Source organism: Phyllostomus discolor, chromosome 1, assembly GCF_004126475.2.
Source record: "Phyllostomus discolor isolate MPI-MPIP mPhyDis1 chromosome 1, mPhyDis1.pri.v3, whole genome shotgun sequence".
Classification (NCBI taxonomy): Eukaryota; Metazoa; Chordata; class Mammalia; order Chiroptera; family Phyllostomidae; genus Phyllostomus; species Phyllostomus discolor.
Window position 1 is genome coordinate 3,937,382 of NC_040903.2, and position 17,759 is coordinate 3,955,140.

At 53.2% G+C, this 17,759-nt stretch overlaps 1 protein-coding gene and 1 long non-coding RNA gene across 2 annotated transcripts; one reads left to right on the forward strand and one right to left on the reverse strand.

Annotated features, from left to right (window-relative positions):
- Nucleotides 1-4,687: 4,687 nt before the first annotated feature.
- On the reverse strand, nucleotides 4,688-6,082 carry LOC118499048. Its single transcript, XR_004901545.1, has 2 exons — nucleotides 4,825-6,082; nucleotides 4,688-4,760 (listed from the first exon to the last, which is right to left on the reverse strand). It is a non-coding gene; the product is annotated as an uncharacterized LOC118499048 (long non-coding RNA).
- TMEM128 (transmembrane protein 128) lies at nucleotides 6,045-13,868 on the forward strand. Its single transcript, XM_028507691.2, has 5 exons — nucleotides 6,045-6,182; nucleotides 7,496-7,637; nucleotides 9,089-9,247; nucleotides 12,053-12,161; nucleotides 13,376-13,868. The coding sequence occupies exons 1-4, from the start codon at nucleotides 6,074-6,076 to the stop codon at nucleotides 12,150-12,152; spliced, it is 510 nt and encodes a 169-aa protein (XP_028363492.1). The 5' UTR covers nucleotides 6,045-6,073; the 3' UTR covers nucleotides 12,153-12,161; nucleotides 13,376-13,868.
- The last annotated feature ends 3,891 nt before the right edge of the window (nucleotides 13,869-17,759 follow it).

Below are 17,759 nucleotides of genomic sequence, written 5' to 3' on the forward strand. Positions count from 1 at the left end.
GGATGAGGAAGCAAGGCCAGGGGACAGTTCCGATGGGCAGTCTCCGGAGGTCTCTGCTGGAAGCGGCAGCTGGAGGCAGGAGGAGCCCAGGGGCTCTGGCCGCAGAGCAGGACCCGCAGCCACCCCGGTCTGGCACAGGGACTGCCCTTGGGCTCTGGCAGCTGGCCGCCCCTCGCAGACTCGAACGCACAGCACTGGAGCTCCGGGGGTTTGGGAGCTGGTCCGGCGGTGCTTGGGGCAGGCTTGACCACTCCATCTTCATCTAAGGTGAACGTGAGATTGAACTCTTCCACATTCCGCCTCTCCCAGCGCAGGTCTAGTGGGCCTGGCGCTTGGGTGTCTCCAGATCTGCCAGAGACCCATCTGACACCCACCCTGGTTTTCTCACCTGCCACCTTTCCGGCATCCCTGGCATTGGTCACTGTGCCCTGGCCATTGTCCGTGATGCTGCTCACAGGCAGGATTGGGGGACAGTGGGCTGCATGTTGCCTTCCAAGTGATGAAGACGCGTGACAGGCTGGGGCCTTCATGTCAGGTGCGCCCAGCGTTTTGCAGTCCAGTGTGGCAACCGAGGCTCAGAACGGGGAGGCCATGCAGGAGTGAGCCCTGGGCCACCTTCCCTCCGACCAGCTGTGACGACCAGACTCGGGCTGATGGCAGAAGTCCAAGAATGCAGCTCCTGAGGGCAGAGGGCGTCTGCCCGGAGGGCTCTCTGTGCCAGTGCTGGGGGGGCGAGAGGGTACCCTAACACCAGATCTTCTAGCCTCGTCAGAGCCCTGATGCAGGGATCCAGAAGGTGCCCCCCCCGCCCCACAGCCATGCAGTCTGCTCTCTGTTGCCATTGCCAGTCTTGAGAGGCAGGGGTTTTCTCCCTCCTGTTTTGTTTGTTTGTCTGTTTGTTTTAACTTGAGGCCTGTAAGTGTCCTCAAGAGCTGTTTGTGGTACCGGGGATGACGTTCAGGGGGCACTTAGAGCCCCAGGGACGCTCTGCATGCAGGGCTCTGCCCTCCAGGGACCTTGGGAAGCCTGGGTCTTCCTGAGGCTGGCCGGGGAATTTCCCCACCGGCTCTCTTCAAGACGTGCGTGGGTGCGTGTCTGCCTCTGCGATTTCAGGGCATCTAGACGAGCCATGTGCGGCGGCTTCTAAGGAAGGATGCAGATTCTTACTGGCATAAGAGCTTGCATTTCTCTACTGTCGCCTGGCCTGCCCTGAGCCCTCAGCTGGGGAGAGCAAACAGATTTTATCTGACCCATCACTCTAGTCAATCAACACTGATTATCCGGCTGTTCTTCGGGATTTGGAGGCCCTGCTCCCGCTCTTAGGAAGGGGAAGACGTGCCGTGATCGATTAGCAATGTCTGCCAGGGCCTGGGTGGGAAACGGCCAACGGGGCAGCCAAGTCACCGTGTAGTCCCTTCCTGGCTTCCCCCCGACCTGGCGGTCCAGCACTGGGGGGCCAGCACTCAGCACGAATGAGCCTGCACGCAGACTTTTCTGCAGCTTGGGTCCTGAGAGGCTCTGCATCAGCAGAGGCCGCGTGCAGCCTGGCAGCTCCGAGGCCAAGTCCACCTGGGCTCCAACCCCAGCTCCACTCTGCTAGCTGTGAGGTTACGGGCAGAGACCTGCGCGGGGACCAGCCTTTCAACTCCCAGAAAACGAGGTACTCACTCTGCAATTAAACTATCAAGCAGCCAGTTTAATCACTTACATCCAGGGGATAAATGAAAGCTTCCTCAGATGCCATAATAAAAAAAGTCTGTGCCTCAGTTTCCTCGTGTGCAAAATGGTAATCGCGATAGTCACTGCATCATACGGTTGCTATGAGGATTAAGTAGTTGCCACACCAGGGGTAGGGTGCTCCGAGAAGGACGGCCATTGTTTGCAGCATCATCAAACCCCGCCCCCTTCTGTAGCCTAAGCTCCTCCCCCTGGCACCAGCCCACCGCTTCCTGGCTGTAGTGCCCAGACCTGGGCTGCTCTGCGGGCACTGACCACGTGCACCGCAGGACTGCCTTTCCCACTGCCGAGACTCCACTTCCCTGGCCACGACGTCCTCGTAGTTCCCTTCTGCGGAGGGCTTCCTCTGTGCAAGGCGCGGCGCCAAGCCCCTTCCTTACACACACCGCGCGCGCCCTCCCGCAGCTCCGGGAGGGTGATGTCATCGTGCCGGTTTCCTGGGTGAGGCAGCGCAGAGCGCTGACGCGACTCGCCCCCGGGTCACACGGGAAGCAGTAGCATCAGGGTTTGAACTCGGGTGTCTCCTTGGTAACTTGGGTTTCTCCTCTTGGCCTTTGATCAGGACCTCCATCCTTGTTTCCACTTTCTTACCACTGATGATTTTTAGACCATTATTATGGAGATACTCCAGGTAGAGCTTTTAAAGAAAAATGGCCGACGCGAGGATTCCAAGTACGGTCCACGATGGGTCATGTGACCAGGAAGCCCTTTTCAAGGTTTCATCCAACATGAGATAGTTCGAATCATACACTAACCGACACGGCAGAGCCCGTGGTTGGTGCACGTGCTGCGGCCTCTCCTGCCCACTGCCCAGGGGGTGCCGGGCAGATCGGGGCGTCTTCCTTTTGGAGCTGGTTTGAACAGAGCAGTCAAAGCCTTTAAAATGCTTAGGTCCGTTCACGGAGCACCCCCAACTGCACAGCTTTGGCAGTGAGGTGGCGCTGTGTAGAGACACATTTCATTGCATTGTCACATAATGGAAGGCTTGCTTCTTAGAACGAAGGGTGGTATCCCAGGTGAGATACATTAACGTTTACGAGCACTTTCCATACGGCAGGTGCTTTTCTAAGGGCTTTACCTGTGTGAACTCACTTCTGGAGGGACCCACAGTCCAGCCGGGGACCACTGGGGCAGCCACGGGGCACAGTGACAGACAGGGCTGCTTTGGTCTGGCCCCAGGGTTGCAAGTAGCAGAAAACAAGTCAAGTTGGCACTGATTTTTTTTTAGACAACCCTTTTTTGCGGGGGGGGGGGGGGGGGGACTGAGAAATCTGTGCGGACTCAACAATGGAGTAACCACAGGTAAGGTGAATTGAGAGCTTTCTCTGGGCCATGCTTGTTATCAGAACTTTACATATGTTAATGTAATTTTGACATAGTCCTGTGGGGTAGGTGCTATTCTTAACCCTGTTTGGCAAGCGAGGAAACTAAGGCAAAGGAGAAGATAGGAGGCCTTCCCAAGGCTGAAAGGGCCAGTAATGACAGAGCCACCAGGCAGCCAGCCCCCGCGCTCACCTCCTCACCTAAGTGAATTAGAGCTTGGCTGGGTTCAGGAGTTGAGACGACGCTACTGAGACCTCTTGGCTTGGCTCGCATCCCAAAGCTTCCTTCCTGGTGGGCTCCCTCCCTGACTCCATGGTGGCAGCCCCAAGCCCACACGGACCTCACGCCCCACCAACAGCTCACCAGTCCTGGGGGCTGACAGATCTGGGTACAGCCCGGAGCCCTCTCCTAGCCTCCTGAGAACTCTGTGGGGCTACTGCAGAAAGCAGGAGAAGCGGTTTCTCAGAGGAAGGGACGCTGGGCAGACACACGTGTGGCCACACGGCCAGCTAAGGCCTTGTGGGATCCCTGTGGGGTCCGGGGCCACAGTGCAGACCAGGCAGTGGAGCTCCTGTTACGTGCCAGCTGTTTGCAAGGCGCCAGGGAGATGCCGAGACATGGTGGTGGCCCCCGTTGACTAAGGAGAGAAGCGGCAAAGGAAAACTGCAGCAGCGAGTAACTGGAGCCCGAGGGGAAGGGAACACCTGACTGAGAGGCGAGCAGGAGCTGGAAGGCCTGGCGAGCCCTGCTAACTAGTAATGAATAGTAACTACATACTGAGTTCACATACTGTGTAGTTACTATTGAACACAGACTGTGTTCACATACTTGAACACATACTGGGTGCCAGGCACTATGCTAAGCAACTGGGATACATTTATCTTCACTCCGGTACCTGCTGTGTCATAGATGAAGAAATGAAAACTTTTAGAACAATGAAGCAACTTGCCCAAGACCCCACAGTGATGGAGCCCCATTGAATAGTCTAAAACTGTGCTAGAGTTAAGCATGCTGCTAAGGGGAGGCCAGCCAAGGTCACAGTCCAGTTCATCACCACCACCAGCACCCACCCTGCACCTCCCCCGCCAAGTAGTCCACACTGCATTTGAGAATGTCTTGGTGGCTAGCACGCAGATATCATGTATCTGTCATGAAGGCGCACAGAGCACACATTTAAGAACTTGAAGACGTAGTCATTAGACACTGGATTTTTCCCAGCCTGCTTTTAAGTATCATCAGTATGGTATTCAAGTAGTGCCCTTTAAAATACCAAGGGAAAAAATGCTGGACAGTTTCCAGAGCCAAATACAAAGACCCTGAAACCACCAAAGGGGAAACCGGATCTGACTGGAACATACTACGTGTGGAGACCCTGGGATTGCTGCAGTGTTCTGGGAATATTCAGTTACAGGGGAGACCCAGCACTGACCTTTTTGGAAGGACCTCCTTGCAAAAATACAGTCTTCTGTTGATTGTTTTCTGTTGAGACAATTAACAGAAGACTGTATTTGATAGGAGGAATTCACTTCCTGTTAACAAGCCTTCTGACCCTATACAAGAGAGAGAGAGAAGAAAGGAGGGCACAGACCCCAGATGGCTTTGAAGGGATGAACTGTGGTTCTTTAGGAGTCTGAAAAGAAAAAACAAAACAGAACAAGAAAGAGGAGGTATTGTGTAGAAAGGCCATATGATCCAACCCGCTGTTAAATCCTTTGCTCCAGTGGGTTGGCTAGAAAGGCTGAAGAAATGACAGAAACCAACCACTAGACACTTGACATTCTTACTACATTTCTTCTGCAAATACCCATGACATAGAAGATCTAAAGAGCGCCAACTGAGCAAGTTAAATTTTACTTTCTGGGTGGCTTTCTGGGCTGCCCACTTCTGTATCTGACACACTTCAAGCCACTGCCCCTGCTCCCCACACCTCCCCCGCAGAATGCACAGGCCTTTATTCTGTGCTGGAGTAACCCTATATACAGTGTTTCCATACATTGTATTGAAATCATCTCCTCCACAAGATTCTAACTTCACTCCTTCCTTGGCATTTTTAGCAGATGCAGCTGTTTGGGGAATGTCTGTTGACTTAAGAAAATGCTTCCATACATTCATAAATACCCGAACATACTGTAGTACAGCTCTGAGGTCATCTTTGGTCCAGGAGCTCCTCAAGTGTAACATCGCATCTTCTTCATCTTTCCGTTGTCTAGCACAGTGCCTAACAGTTCCAAGCAAACAGTAGGTGCTCAGTAAACGTCTGAATGGTTAAGCACACTCAACACAGGACACGGTAGGAGTGTGATAGGATTCTTGATACAGAAAACCTTGTGAGTTAGTGACACAGTGTTTTTCGATTTATGAGCATGAGTGAGGGGAGATGGCAGTTTTCTGGGAAAGTATAAATTTAGGGCCCACATTCCCAGCTGGTGAAATTGCTCAGAAGTTGGAAAAAGGGTGCTAACAGGAACAATACACAGATGCTTCGCACTTAAACCCCGCAACAAATCGAGGAGGCAGGTATAATGCCCGGGGTGCAGAAGAGGAAAGGCCCGGAGAGGTTTATTTCTTGCTCAAGTCCACCCGAATGGTCGGTCAATGCCAGGCCTGAGGCTCAACAGCTGGTGCCCACGGTCCTTTCCTCCTCCGAGGTCTCGCTGGGGAGAAGTGAGAAAGAAGCCGGGGGCTGGGAGTCGAGGCCCGCACGAGGGTACTCCTCAGCTTTGGGCACCTGCGGAGGCAGAGAGCACAGCGAGGCAGGCGGCATCCGTAATGTCGGTGCTCCGGAAAAATGGGATATTTTCGGCCGTGAGAGGATCATCATTTTGAAACAAATCATTTAGCGGATCTGAGGGCGCTGATTGCGAAGCCAACTCTGCCCTAGACTCTCACCAACTGAAACCTTAGAAGCAATACCCTCTCCGGCGCTCACAGAAAGAAACCCGTCCATCCGGAAGTCGATACCGGCGGTTCCGGGGGTTGACGTCACTTCCGTCGCGTTTCCTAGGACGCCAAGATGGACGCCAAGATGGACGCCCTCCGGGCCCGGGAGCAGTTACGGAGACGATACCTGTTCGCGCTCGACGCCGAGGCGTCGCTGGACGGCGAAGGCTTCGCCAGGCAGGGTGAGGCGCTCTTGCGGGCGCGCCTCGAAGCGCGCCGAGGTTCGCGGGGCCGAGGCGCCCCGAAACAGCCGGCTTTGCGGGTCTCCCGCAGCCCTGCCGGGTCAGGAGGGGCGGGTTTCGTTTGTCGAGGCTTACCAGTAGTTTGCAAGGAGGCTATTGAGTGTCCTAAAAGATCCTTAGAGATCACGTAGTCCCGCGCATCTTCATCCCAGGCAGCGCTTTAGGATCCCCAGAAATGACGATCTAACCCCATTAAAAATACTCACCGGTTCTATTTCTAAGAATAGGCCAAACATACTTGTACGGGTAACCCAGGACGTATGAGCCAAGTGTCTCACCTCAGCATTGCTGGTAATAGCCGACAGCTGCCTGAAGACTCGCAGGCAGGTAGACTTTTGTCTACCGACGTGGGTGATTTTCAAAGGGCGGCTCAGAACAGTGGTGGTATGTCGCCCTTTGGATACAGACGGGTCTGGGATGCTGTGCGCTGTGTGTTTTCCTGTAGATGCGGAGAGCGTAGAAGAACCCAGAAGGGGATACTGGCGGTTGCTTCTGGGCAGGGGAACTGGGAGAGGTGGATTTCATTTTAGACCTTCTTGCCCTGTATGTTGTAAACCATTTGCATTTAATACCTTTCTAAAACAGAAAACATGTCCAGGCATTCTGGGTTATAAAATTTGAGGGTATTATCTCCCGGAATTTGTATTAGGAACAGGCTTCTTAGGAATCCTAAAGGTTGAGAGCCTCCAATGTATACCAGGGGCATGTCAGTCACCTGGGAGCTTGACCCAGCCCCGGCTGCAGGCTCTTTCATATTGGGCCCCAGGACTAGATCCAGCATGCCCTCTCCACTTTTGAGCTGCCTTAACAGCTGTGTTTGTTTAAAATAAATAGTTATGAGTAGTATTTTTGGAAAATCACAGGTCCATTTTGTGCTCTAACATTTGCCTTTTGCATTTGCCTTAATAGGACTGATTACTTTCCTAAATGAAACATGAAACATAATGTTAAAATTCTTACACTACCAGATGTCATCATTCTTTCTGAAAGACTGAATATGTAAATTTGATTTCAAAATTCATGGAGAGGAAAAAGGTTGACTATATAGAACATGTTTTATAGTGCATGCCTAGTAATTATTTCTGCAAATATAAGGTCATATTGGTGGTTTCACAGAAAAAATTAATGCTATGCTGGGAGAGAATCTGGTTTTTAGAAAGCCCTAGAAAATTTTCTTTCTTGGCTTAAAACAGGTTCATTTGTCCCCAGGAACTTGTGGTAATTTGATAAGTAGAAATCTCCCTTACTTGCAGGAGCCTCTGCAGCTGTTGAGAAAAAGCAGAAACCTCTTCCAAGACTTAACATCCATTCTGGGTTTTGGATATTGGCCTCCATTGTTGTGACCTATTATGCTGACTTCTTTAAAACTATTAAAGAAAACTTTCACACCAGTAGGTAAGAAAATGTTGCTGGTTCATACGTTAAACACCCTTGTCTTATTTTTCATGTTTTATTTTGTCCGTTGAAGTCTTCAAACGCTTAGCAGGTACCTGGTGTCTGCTAGGCCCGGCGCTGGGAGGTGCTCATGATAGCTAGGTGAGTCAGCGCATGCTCGGGGCGTGTGCCGCAGAGTGGGTGAGACGGGAGTTACTTCCTTGTGCCTTTCAGCACAGGTGTGTTGTTGGATGGGAAAGGTGGTAAATGAGAGAAGGCAGTCACGGGAGGAGAAAGTAGAGACGGAGGTCTTTGCAAAGATAAAGCTCAGGAGCTCTAGGAGGAGGGACTGAGAACTGTGGTGTGGAGAGGTCTCTGAAGGCCCCTCAAAAGGAGAGTGGAAATACTTGACCTGGAGAGAAAGGACATCAGTGGCATAAGGGGCTTGAAGCGCTGTCCTGGGCATGATTTCCTTTTCGCAGCTGTTTGTGCGTAAACACCGTCAGTACGTCTGAAGCACGCCGCAGTGCCCTGATTGGCCCCGAGTCACAAAGCTGGTCATGCCAGAGCTGAATTCAGACTCGGGTGTTCAAGATTGTGTTCCTAACCACTGCATCCTGCCTCCCACAGTTCTCTAGTCCAGAGTTGCATCATCATAAAAGCGATCTAGAACCTTGCCATTGTTGGACGTCCACTCAGTACCTGTGAACTTGATGACAGTTCCAGCGCCCTGTGCCCCCTCTGTCTACTACATGGAATGCCAGTCTTCTCCCCATGGAGAAGCAAATGATAAATGGGGGTATTGGGTGGAGTTGGGGGACTGGCTGGGAAAGGGACTCTGTTCCCCGAACCTGGCCTCCTCCCATGACCAGCAGGGGCCAGAAGGAAGAGGTCAGTGGGGTCACACACACTGAGTTGGGTCTTGGGTACAATTGGAAGCGAGAAGGAAGACATTGCCTCTTGGAGGATCATTGGAAATCTTCCAAAAATGTGAGGGCTTCACTTAGCAATCTTTTATGAGAGACACCATGAACTAACCATCTTCCAAATTGACTTTCAGCATTCTAAGAAACCCTACCTGGAGGAGTTAACAGTGCCTGTTATTACTGTCACACTCAAAAGTTCAGAAACAAACAGAAAGCCGCTCTCTTTCCTGTATTCTTAAAGAAAACGTGTCTCCATAACCAGGGGTCTGTTTTGCCTGGTTGGTGTATGAAAGTACATACGCACACCTGTATCTAAAGTCGCACTTTTCTGTCCTGCCGTGGGTCCCAGGCTCATCCCTTCTCCCCTTGTCTCCCAGGAGGTGGAGACTTTCTGAGGTCGGGGATCGCGGAGCTGTGGGTCCCTGTGTTCCTTTTTTCAATTGTTGCGCTCGCAGAAATGGAGTTTTAGGCGGTCAGTGAAAACCTGTATGGTGTCTGCTGATTCGCTAAGCGCCGTCAACCCTGACATCGTCTTTGTCTCCACAGCTGGTTCCTCGTTGGGGGCGCCCTGCTGCTTCTCAGCCTGTCCATTGCGCTCTTCTGCATTCTCTACCTGGAGTGGTACCGCGGGATCGGGGACTACGATGCCCAGTACCCGGCCCTGATACCCCTCACGACCGCTGCCTTTATCGCAGCGGGGATCTGGTGAGTTCACGGGGACATGGCTGACAGGAGCAGAAATTCTGTTGCTCGGGCGCTGTTGTACGTGGTGCGAATTTCAGAGCAAAAAAAGGAATAACGGGAAAATAGTTCCCCTGTCATTTCTAGTCTCTGGTTCCCCTTTTCAGTAATACCTTTCTTCGTGTGTTCAGTTATTTAAAACACAAATGGTGAACTCGAACAATTTAAAAACAGAGCCAAAACCTCCCCAACAAATGGTGACAATGCTATATATGCATATATTCTGCAACTTGCTTTTTAAATCATCTTCACTGTGAAGCATAATGCACACAGAAAGTAGGAAAAACGAAATCTCACAACTGAGTGAACCATGAAAGGGGCTTTGAGGTAACTGCCCCCACCCCGGGGCTAGAAGGAGACTCAGGCCCACCCCCCACAGCCCCTTTCTCCCTCCGCAGCCGCTGCCCCACCCGTCTGGCCACAGGAAAACGCCACCCCGGCCTCAGTGCCGATTGCTTCCTTTTGCATCTCTTGCATACTCTATTTTTGTTTGGTTTGTGTTTGTAAACTATATAGAAATGTATTTTTACATATTCTTTTTTTTAAAACTTTATTTATTTATTTTTAGAGAGGGGGAAGGGAGGGAGACAAAGAGGGAGAGAGACATCAAGGTGCGGTTGCCTCCTGCACGCCCCCAACCAGGGACCTGGCTTGCAACCCAGGCACGTGCCCTGACTAGGGATGGAACTGGTGACCCTTTGGTTCATAGGCTGGCATTCAATCCACTGAGCCACACCAGCCAGGGCTACATATTCTTTTATGTTTGCTCTTTCTGTGTTGCATTATGTGTGATTTATCCATGTTGTTACGCATAACAGTTACTCATTACTGTTTAGCAGTCCAGCCTATAGCCGATTCCCAGTGCATTTTTTCTACTGTTGATAGCGTTTAGATTGCTTCCAGTTTGGTGGTGGTATTAACAATGCTATTGAGAACATGCTAGTATATGTCTCTTACGCACAGGCGCACGTTTCTGTTTAGTGTGTGTGTGTGTGTGTGTGTGTGTGTGTACATACACACATTCTCCCATACTGGTGCACCTCAGTTTTTGGTAGTTGCGTAGTCAGCGCTGCGTGGACATCACTAGCTCAGCCAGCTTCCTGTCGTTGGGCTTACAGTTGGTTTTATTCTTTTATTCCTACAACGTAAAAACACCAAAATCAGTATCCTTTTTTGTTAGTTCATAGGCACTCAGTGAAATGTCTATGAAAGTGTACTTGCTCACTGAAGAGAAATCTGTTAATTACAGAAAGTGCAGAGGAAATAAATCCCACGGTGCCACCAGTCCGGGAGAAAAGCCACTCTCCATGCACAGGGAGTTCTCACTCAGTGTCGCCTTCAGGTTCTTGATTTTGGAAAAGGCATGTACTTTTGTACATACTCCGTTTAAATCTGTTTTTTAATGACTTTCTGTAGTTGAAGTTGAAGGGTGGTTGACGTGGTACGTTGGGACGTGGCTGTCATTAACCCTCCAGGAATGTGGGTCGACAGGTGTGTTAATTTGCATTTTCTTGTAAGGCCCCTGTCGCCCTCAGAAATGTCATTTTATTCTTCAGAAGAGGATAATTATAGCTATTTGAAGGTCCTGCTTACTAAAGCATTACATATTAAAATCCATAACTACCTGAAGCGTTGAATTGACGATCGTCTTCCCTCGTTAACTTCTGCTCTTCTAAGTTCGGCCCACAAAACCCCGGCACGCCCGGAAGGTGTTGGTTCTTCCCCTGGTGACAGGGGTGGTGCTTCCCTCCGTGGGAAATGCGATAGAAAGTCACGGATGGTCACTTTTTCCCTCCTGGTGCTGCCAGGGAAATGCCTTTACCATCTTGTTACCGCGACCGTTTGTGCGTGAGGCCAGGCTGTGGCCATTTCAGTCCGTGTCCCACTGGAGACACCGGCTTTCAGAGGCTCCAGTCCCTAGGAAGCCAGCTCTCATTAGAGGACCGTTAGTGATCCCAGTTCCAAGTCCTTTTGGGAGAGATTGTGATACTTCCGATGTTTGAGAAATCACATCTCTGAGAAAATATACATATAATGTTGTTGGCCAAATGAACTGTCCCAAACTGAGTAAAAAAGTGAGTTCTTTAAATCTGGATTCTGTTATAAAATATACAAAGAAGGATGACTCCCGCCCCCCCCCGCCCAAAAAACCCCTGGAATTTATTTATAAAAAAGTATGTACATATTCTTGTAAGAATGCTTAAATGTCAGTCACCTTCAAAAAGTGCTCTCCATTTGATGCAATGCACCTATCGAGACGTTTTTCCACTGCTCAGAACAGTTTCTGAACTTGTCAGTTTTGATGCCTTTTAGAGCTTCTGCCGTTTTTTTGTTTTACTTCTTCCACACTGGCAAAACATTTCCCTTTGAGGACTTTCTCATGTAGGGAAACAAACAAACAAAAATCGTTCAGGTGAGACCAGATGAATAGGGGGGTGGGGCATGGAGGTCGTGCGAGTCTGGTCAGAAACTGCTGAACACTCAGGGCGGTATGGGCGGGTGCGTGAGTCACCTGTCGTGAAACGGGCAGACGCATGGAAAGAGTCTTCAGAAAAACTCACTGAAGCTGAACGCAGCCTCTCACAACGATGCCAGCTGGTACGTGGATACGGCTGGGTTCCTAGAACACTCACCCAGCGGAGGAAGCCCGCCCCACAAGGGGCCCGCCCTCCAGAAGATAGTTCTGAGGGGGGTTTTGGTTGCCCCCTCACACGTGGGTGGATTCCAGCAGGAGTTGTCAGCCGTGTGTTTTTTGACTTTTCCTTTCAGCTTCAACATCGCTTTATGGCCCGTGTGGTCATTTTTCACTCCGCCGCTGCTGTTCACCCAGTTTATGGGAGTTGTGATGTTGATCTCACTCCTCGGGTGACTTGGAAAGGTAAGGTCTCTGGGATGGTGGTGCTAATTCTGGGCCCCTTCGGGAAGGGCCTTCAGACAGTTCCAGGTGGCGCAGCAGTAGCAGAGGGCCTGTGACCTCGCTCCCCCGTGTTTGCACCGGAGCTGTTCGCCCCCTGAATGCAGATCGCAGGGACCGAGACCCCTCCCTCCCTCCCTCCCTCCGGTGCTCGAGTGCGGACTGCCCGGTGGAGGTGGCACGCCGCCCTGCGAAGGCCTGGCGAGTGCAGTGCCCAATGTAAATGAGTTCGCAGAGTAGACCCTTTTCTTTTTTACTGCAGTCAGCTTACATACGAGTGAGTATTGGCTAGATAGTCCTTAAGGATTGGAATTTGGGGAAAGTAAGGAATTTTACCCATTTGGGGGAAGAAATTCTGTCATGTTCTAACTCTTCTGGCTGCATCATCAAAATCTGGTGGACATGGTGTGAGCCTTTTCCCTCCAGTCAGTGGTGGAACTCCCGCCTCCCCACAGGCCCCGCCCCCTCCCCGGCCTGCCGCTCTGCGCAGGCCTGTTTGCTGAGTGTCGTGTAACTCATTTGTTCACGCCGTGTAGGTCGAAAGTGCTCACTCTGTGTGCTTGGGGGCGTGGTGGGAAAGACAGAGGTGGTCTCCGCCTTCACGTCGCTAGCAGCAGCACGTGGTTTATGCTCACACGCTGGTTTTGGGGGGGGGGGGGGGGGGGGGGACTGCGTCCAGCGAAGTGAGAGTTAATACGCTGAGAAAGTCGCTGGGGCGGGAAGGCAAACCGGCATTCCAGCTAACAGACCGCACGCCCTCCCCTCGGAGCCCTACAGGGAAGCTCCTGTGAGCACAGTGGAGGAGAAGGATGTCACCCGGTGCCGCCAGGCTGAAGAGCTGCTGGCGCACTCGTGACCTTGCTGCCGCGTGGGGCCCCCTGCGCACACGCGCCTGCAGAGGGGCCGCCAGGCTCTCAGTGCGCCCCTCACCCCGTCCGCGGGTGTCCCCACAAGCACCTGCCCTCGGCTGGCCACGGCTCCTGCTTCTCCCCCTCCCCCGGGTGCACCCTCGTAACAGGGCCGAGTTTTTGCACGTGTGGGGGGCTTTTGACCTAGTGCTGACGTGGATTTGTGGTTGGTGGCGGGGAGACAGGTGGTGTCGTGGGCTTTTTAGCATTGTATCCAATGACGCAGTATGCATTATCTCACGTGGGGCATAAATGCCGGCTTTCTTTCAGGTTCAAGGGCAGGAGTATGTGAAGTGGATGATCAAGCATCCAGCTAGCTGAAAGCATCCCAAACGTGGAAGAGCTACAGTGTCTTTTTGCACCTTGAAGTGAGTGGCTTTCTGGGAAAAATGGCCACTTCATCGAATCGTGGTTGAAATCGAAGTAAACTATCTCTTTTGAGCTTTCTCAAACCCAAGTGATGATTGGCTCCTCACTCCGTGGGGGAGGGGCGGCCGTCTGTTTGGAGGGCAGCTGGGTGCGCGCCTGCGCCTTCCACGGGTCTCAGCGCGCAGCCCAGGCCCCGCCTTTCTGGTGCCTCCTCTGGCGGGAGGGCCAGCGGGGCGTGTCCTATGCATTGCCTTGTGCATTCCTGGTGATAACACTTTAGGTCTTATCATCGTGTAAATGATGGGTCTTAGCATGTCTAACACATGAACTTTGAGTGATTTTAGGTATGTATGATTGTTCCTGAACATTTAAATAAAATATTTTTGTAGCTTTCTTCTGGGTCTGGTGAGTACACACACTCTGGCATGGTTTCTGTGTTCAGCTACTGGCGCTTCGAATCAGCCGTGGGAACGCGGCCTCTTTTCACAGCAGGCCACCCTGCTCCTCAGAGACCGCGTGAGGACAGTGTTCGCGCTTCCACGCGCAAATGTGTTCACCCGGAACCCACACGCCGGGAGCGTGGTGGCACAGAAAGTACCGGTGTCGGTTCTCCTCCCCGTGAAGCGGGGGGTCCGGCCTTCCGGCGTCTCTGCGCCACACTGGAAGAAGAAGGGTTGTTGTGGGCCACATGTTAGCTGCATTGCGACACGTAATCACAAAAACAGTCGATGATTTTGTGTTGGGTCACAGTCACAGCCATCCTGAGCCGCGTGCGGCCCACGGGACTCTTAGTAAAAGGGGCTCCCAGACATGATCTGATTCAGTCCCCGCTCCTGTCCGGCTCGGGTCACACCCTGCGCCTCCAGCTGGGAAGTGGGGGCAGTAGGGGTAATGCTGATGAGACGCCTGCTGCGGGCCTGGCACACAGTAGGTGCCCACTCGGTGAAGGCAGTGGAGAGGGAAAGAGAGAGCAGACCCGGAGCGGGAGCGGGCAGGCCCGGTCGGCACACAGGACCCAGCCCAGTTCGTGTGCACCTGCACATGAGGGTGTGGGGAGAGTTGCATTTAAAGGCAAGGGCAGGGGCAGGCAGGAGTCAGCCAGAGATGTGGTGGTGGGAGGGGGTGGGCAGTGCCAGGCCGAGGCTGCGGACCCTGGCAGGCAGGGTTACAAAGCGCTAGTTCAAACCCATAGCAGGGAACTGGGGTGGGGCCAAAGGTCAGTGCCCAGTGATGACGCCCACAAATTCTGTACCTGTCTGCCTGTCTGGGTAGGTTATGCAAAGGGACAGTTATCCGTGGACAGGTCCTGCAGAGGAATAGACTATGCGTCCATTCGTCCACCTGTCCACCTGTATATCTGTCCGTCTACCGCTCTGTCCTTTCTCACTAGGCACTTTCACTGCTCAGATAGAAATCCAAGACCAGGATTTCCTGACTAATACAGCTTGTTAAGATCCAGTTAGCCAAATGCCGATACTGCGGTCACCTAGGATGGTCAGGTGACTCTCTTCCTTAAAAAGAGACCTTTTGATACATCTTCAAACAGGATCATGGCTGGCCCTTATTTCTGTTAAATAGCCATTCTACAGGTTACTTACGGGCCTTTTCCTAGTATTTTAACTTTTCAGTAAATAAAAACAGTGTCAAGCAGTAATGCTATTGCTTCCAAACAAGCACCCACTCCTAAGAATAATAACTAAAGCAAGGGTCAGTGGTCAGTTGCAAACCCTTCCCATGGAAGTCACACAGACAGTGGGAGATGTGTACTCTCAGAGCCACCAGGTTTTGAACCCGGCTGGCACCTGAGTTGCTCAGGCCCTAAGTGACCGGTGCGTAAGTTCAGTTCAGTGCCTGACAGGTAGTAGGTGCTCAGTAAACAACGAAGTGTCTCAGGTACGGTGTGTTTGGCAGGCGCTTCCCAAAGTGCATCACATGTATCGTGTAGGAGCTCACTGTATCCTCGTAGACACGGGTTAAAATGGTTACTATTAAGAGCTCCGTTTTACAGCTGCTGACATGGAGGCCTGGTGGGGCTCAGTGACTTGTCCCGCGCCACACAGCGGTAAGGGACGGAGGTGGGAATCAAAGCTCCCAGCCGGCTTCAGAACCCACCCGCTGAACCACCACCCAGTACTGCCTTCCCCCCAAAACTCCACGTGGGCTGGAGCTGGTTTGTGAAACAGGCAGCGCACGTGAATGTGGGTGGTAAAACCGCCAAGTGGACTGAACGCAGAGGGCATTGCTACGGCAGCCTGGGCGTTCACGGAGCCCCTGCCGCCTGCAGGCACGCAGCTCTCCCTCTCCCGCTCCCTCCCAGGTTCCTGTGGCACCGGGCGCAGGCTCTCTGCCGCACCCTGTCCCCAGGTCTGACCCCATACCTGGCACGTGGGCAGGGCTCAGCACACAGTTCTCCGTGGATTGGAAACAATGCTGGGTGCTAGAGAGAACAATGATTCAGATGTAATTCTTGCCTTTAGGGAGCTCAGAATTGAAAAACAGTTAAAACTTGATTAGGATGCAGGTCATAGAGGGATGGGGAGGTGGACCAGCCTGCAGGGGGCCACCTCAAGCCCCAGAAACGTGTGGTCTCACGACTGTCAAGACCAGAAGTCCAGGGCCACGCTGTCGGTCAGGCTGGTTCCTTCTGAGGGCTGTGAGGGGGCGCTCTGTTTCAGGCCTGGCTCCTGCTCCTGGCAGGCTCAGGGGCCCCTCGGGTCACAGATGGCATCTCCCTGTGTCTTCACATCACCTTCATGTCAACTGTGTCTGTCTTCGAATGTCCCCTTGAAAGGACACAGTCCTGTTGGGTCCGGGCCCACCCCCACGGCCTCCACCTGATCATTTGCAAAGACTTTGTTTCCAAATGACATCACACACACCAGTGCTGGGGGCAGGGACTTCAACATCTTTAGGGGGGGGGCGACTGTTCACATTTACTGAATACCTACTATGTGCTGGCCACCCCTGTTCCATGTCCTGGACAATACAGCCGTGGGCAGAACCGGCCACATCCTCCTCCTGGCAGTGGGAGAGGCAGGCCACAGGTGTGTGCACGGTGCAGGTGAGGACGTGTGCTACAAGGAATGCAAATAAGGTGAGGGGCCAGAGCACGGGGGACAGGACGGGCCACGGGGTCCTGCACCCTCACTGGTCTCCGGAGGAGGTGAGGTCTCCTCGCTCATTCACACGGCATCCGCCCGTTTGTGCACCTGGCGACCCTCGGGTGTGTTTACTGAGCGTCCACCTGTGTGTCTCGGGGGACATCAAGGTGATGCACACGGTCCCTGGCCACCACTTCCTCGTCACCCCCATTTCCGTGCACATGCTGCATCCTCTCTCTGGAACAACCTCCCACCCTCTGGCCCCACCCTGCCCCATGTCGCCTGGCCAGCTCCTCCTCCATGCTACAAAGACAGCAAGTGCAGGCACCCCCTCCTCCAGGAAGTCCTCACCCTCCCTGGCAGACTGGGGACTCACCCACGCATCTCCTCCAGGCAGCCCTGCCCACAGGGGCTGCTTGCGCCGTCTCATCCGGAGCCACGGGCTCCCAAGGCGGGGCAGACAGAGCCTCACACGGATGCTCTCCCGCTTCCCAGGGAGCACCGGCCTGCTGAGTGTGCCTCCACCGGGCGTCAGCCCTTCACTGACTGCCCAGGGCCTAGAACAGGGCCTGGCAGACGACCCGGAAGTGAAGAAACGCTGACCCCATGTGGGCACGGATGAAGTGAAAAGTGCAGGCCAGGTCCCCTGGTGCACTGCCTCCTGGCCCCGGGCTGCCCAGCAGCCAGGAACCTCTGGCAGTCAGCACGGACTATGTAATTTGCTGCATCCACTGCAGAATCAAAGCACGGGTCCCCTGCTCAGAAACCAAGCATTTCGGGATAGCAAAAACAAAGTGTTAAGCCAAGGGGAGAGGGTGTCTCCTGCACGCAGAGCCTGGCCTTGCCACCCAGGTGGCTGCCCACGAAGCTGCCGGTTCCTTCCCCAGCACCTCCCAGCTCATGCACCAGCTCTTAGGACACTCGCAGAAACCTCCCAGGCCCTCCCCTTAGCGGCATCTCAGCGGGCACTCAGGAGAACGGCTTCCAGCAGGCTGGGGACTGAGGGAGAGGCTCTGAGGGAGAACCCGGGGCACCCCACCCCGCAGGTGCAGAAGCAGCTCCTCATGCCCTTGCAGGAGGGAGGGAGGGAGGGAGGGAGAGCATCTCTGTTCTTGGGAAGTGGCTCTTGTCTTGGTCGCATCTGGGCATCTCCCAGCAGACACGCAAGCACAGCAGACACACAC

Bases quoted from the DNA above. Each gene is read 5' to 3' on its own strand.
- TMEM128 (XM_028507691.2), top strand. From the start codon at position 6,074: ATGGACGCCAAGATGGACGCCCTCCGGGCCCGGGAGCAGTTACGGAGA. The intron at 6,183-7,495 runs GTGAGGCGCTCT...CCTTACTTGCAG, and splicing joins CGAAGGCTTCGCCAGGCAGG to GAGCCTCTGCAGCTGTTGAG. The intron at 9,248-12,052 runs GTGAGTTCACGG...TTTTCCTTTCAG, and splicing joins TTTATCGCAGCGGGGATCTG to CTTCAACATCGCTTTATGGC.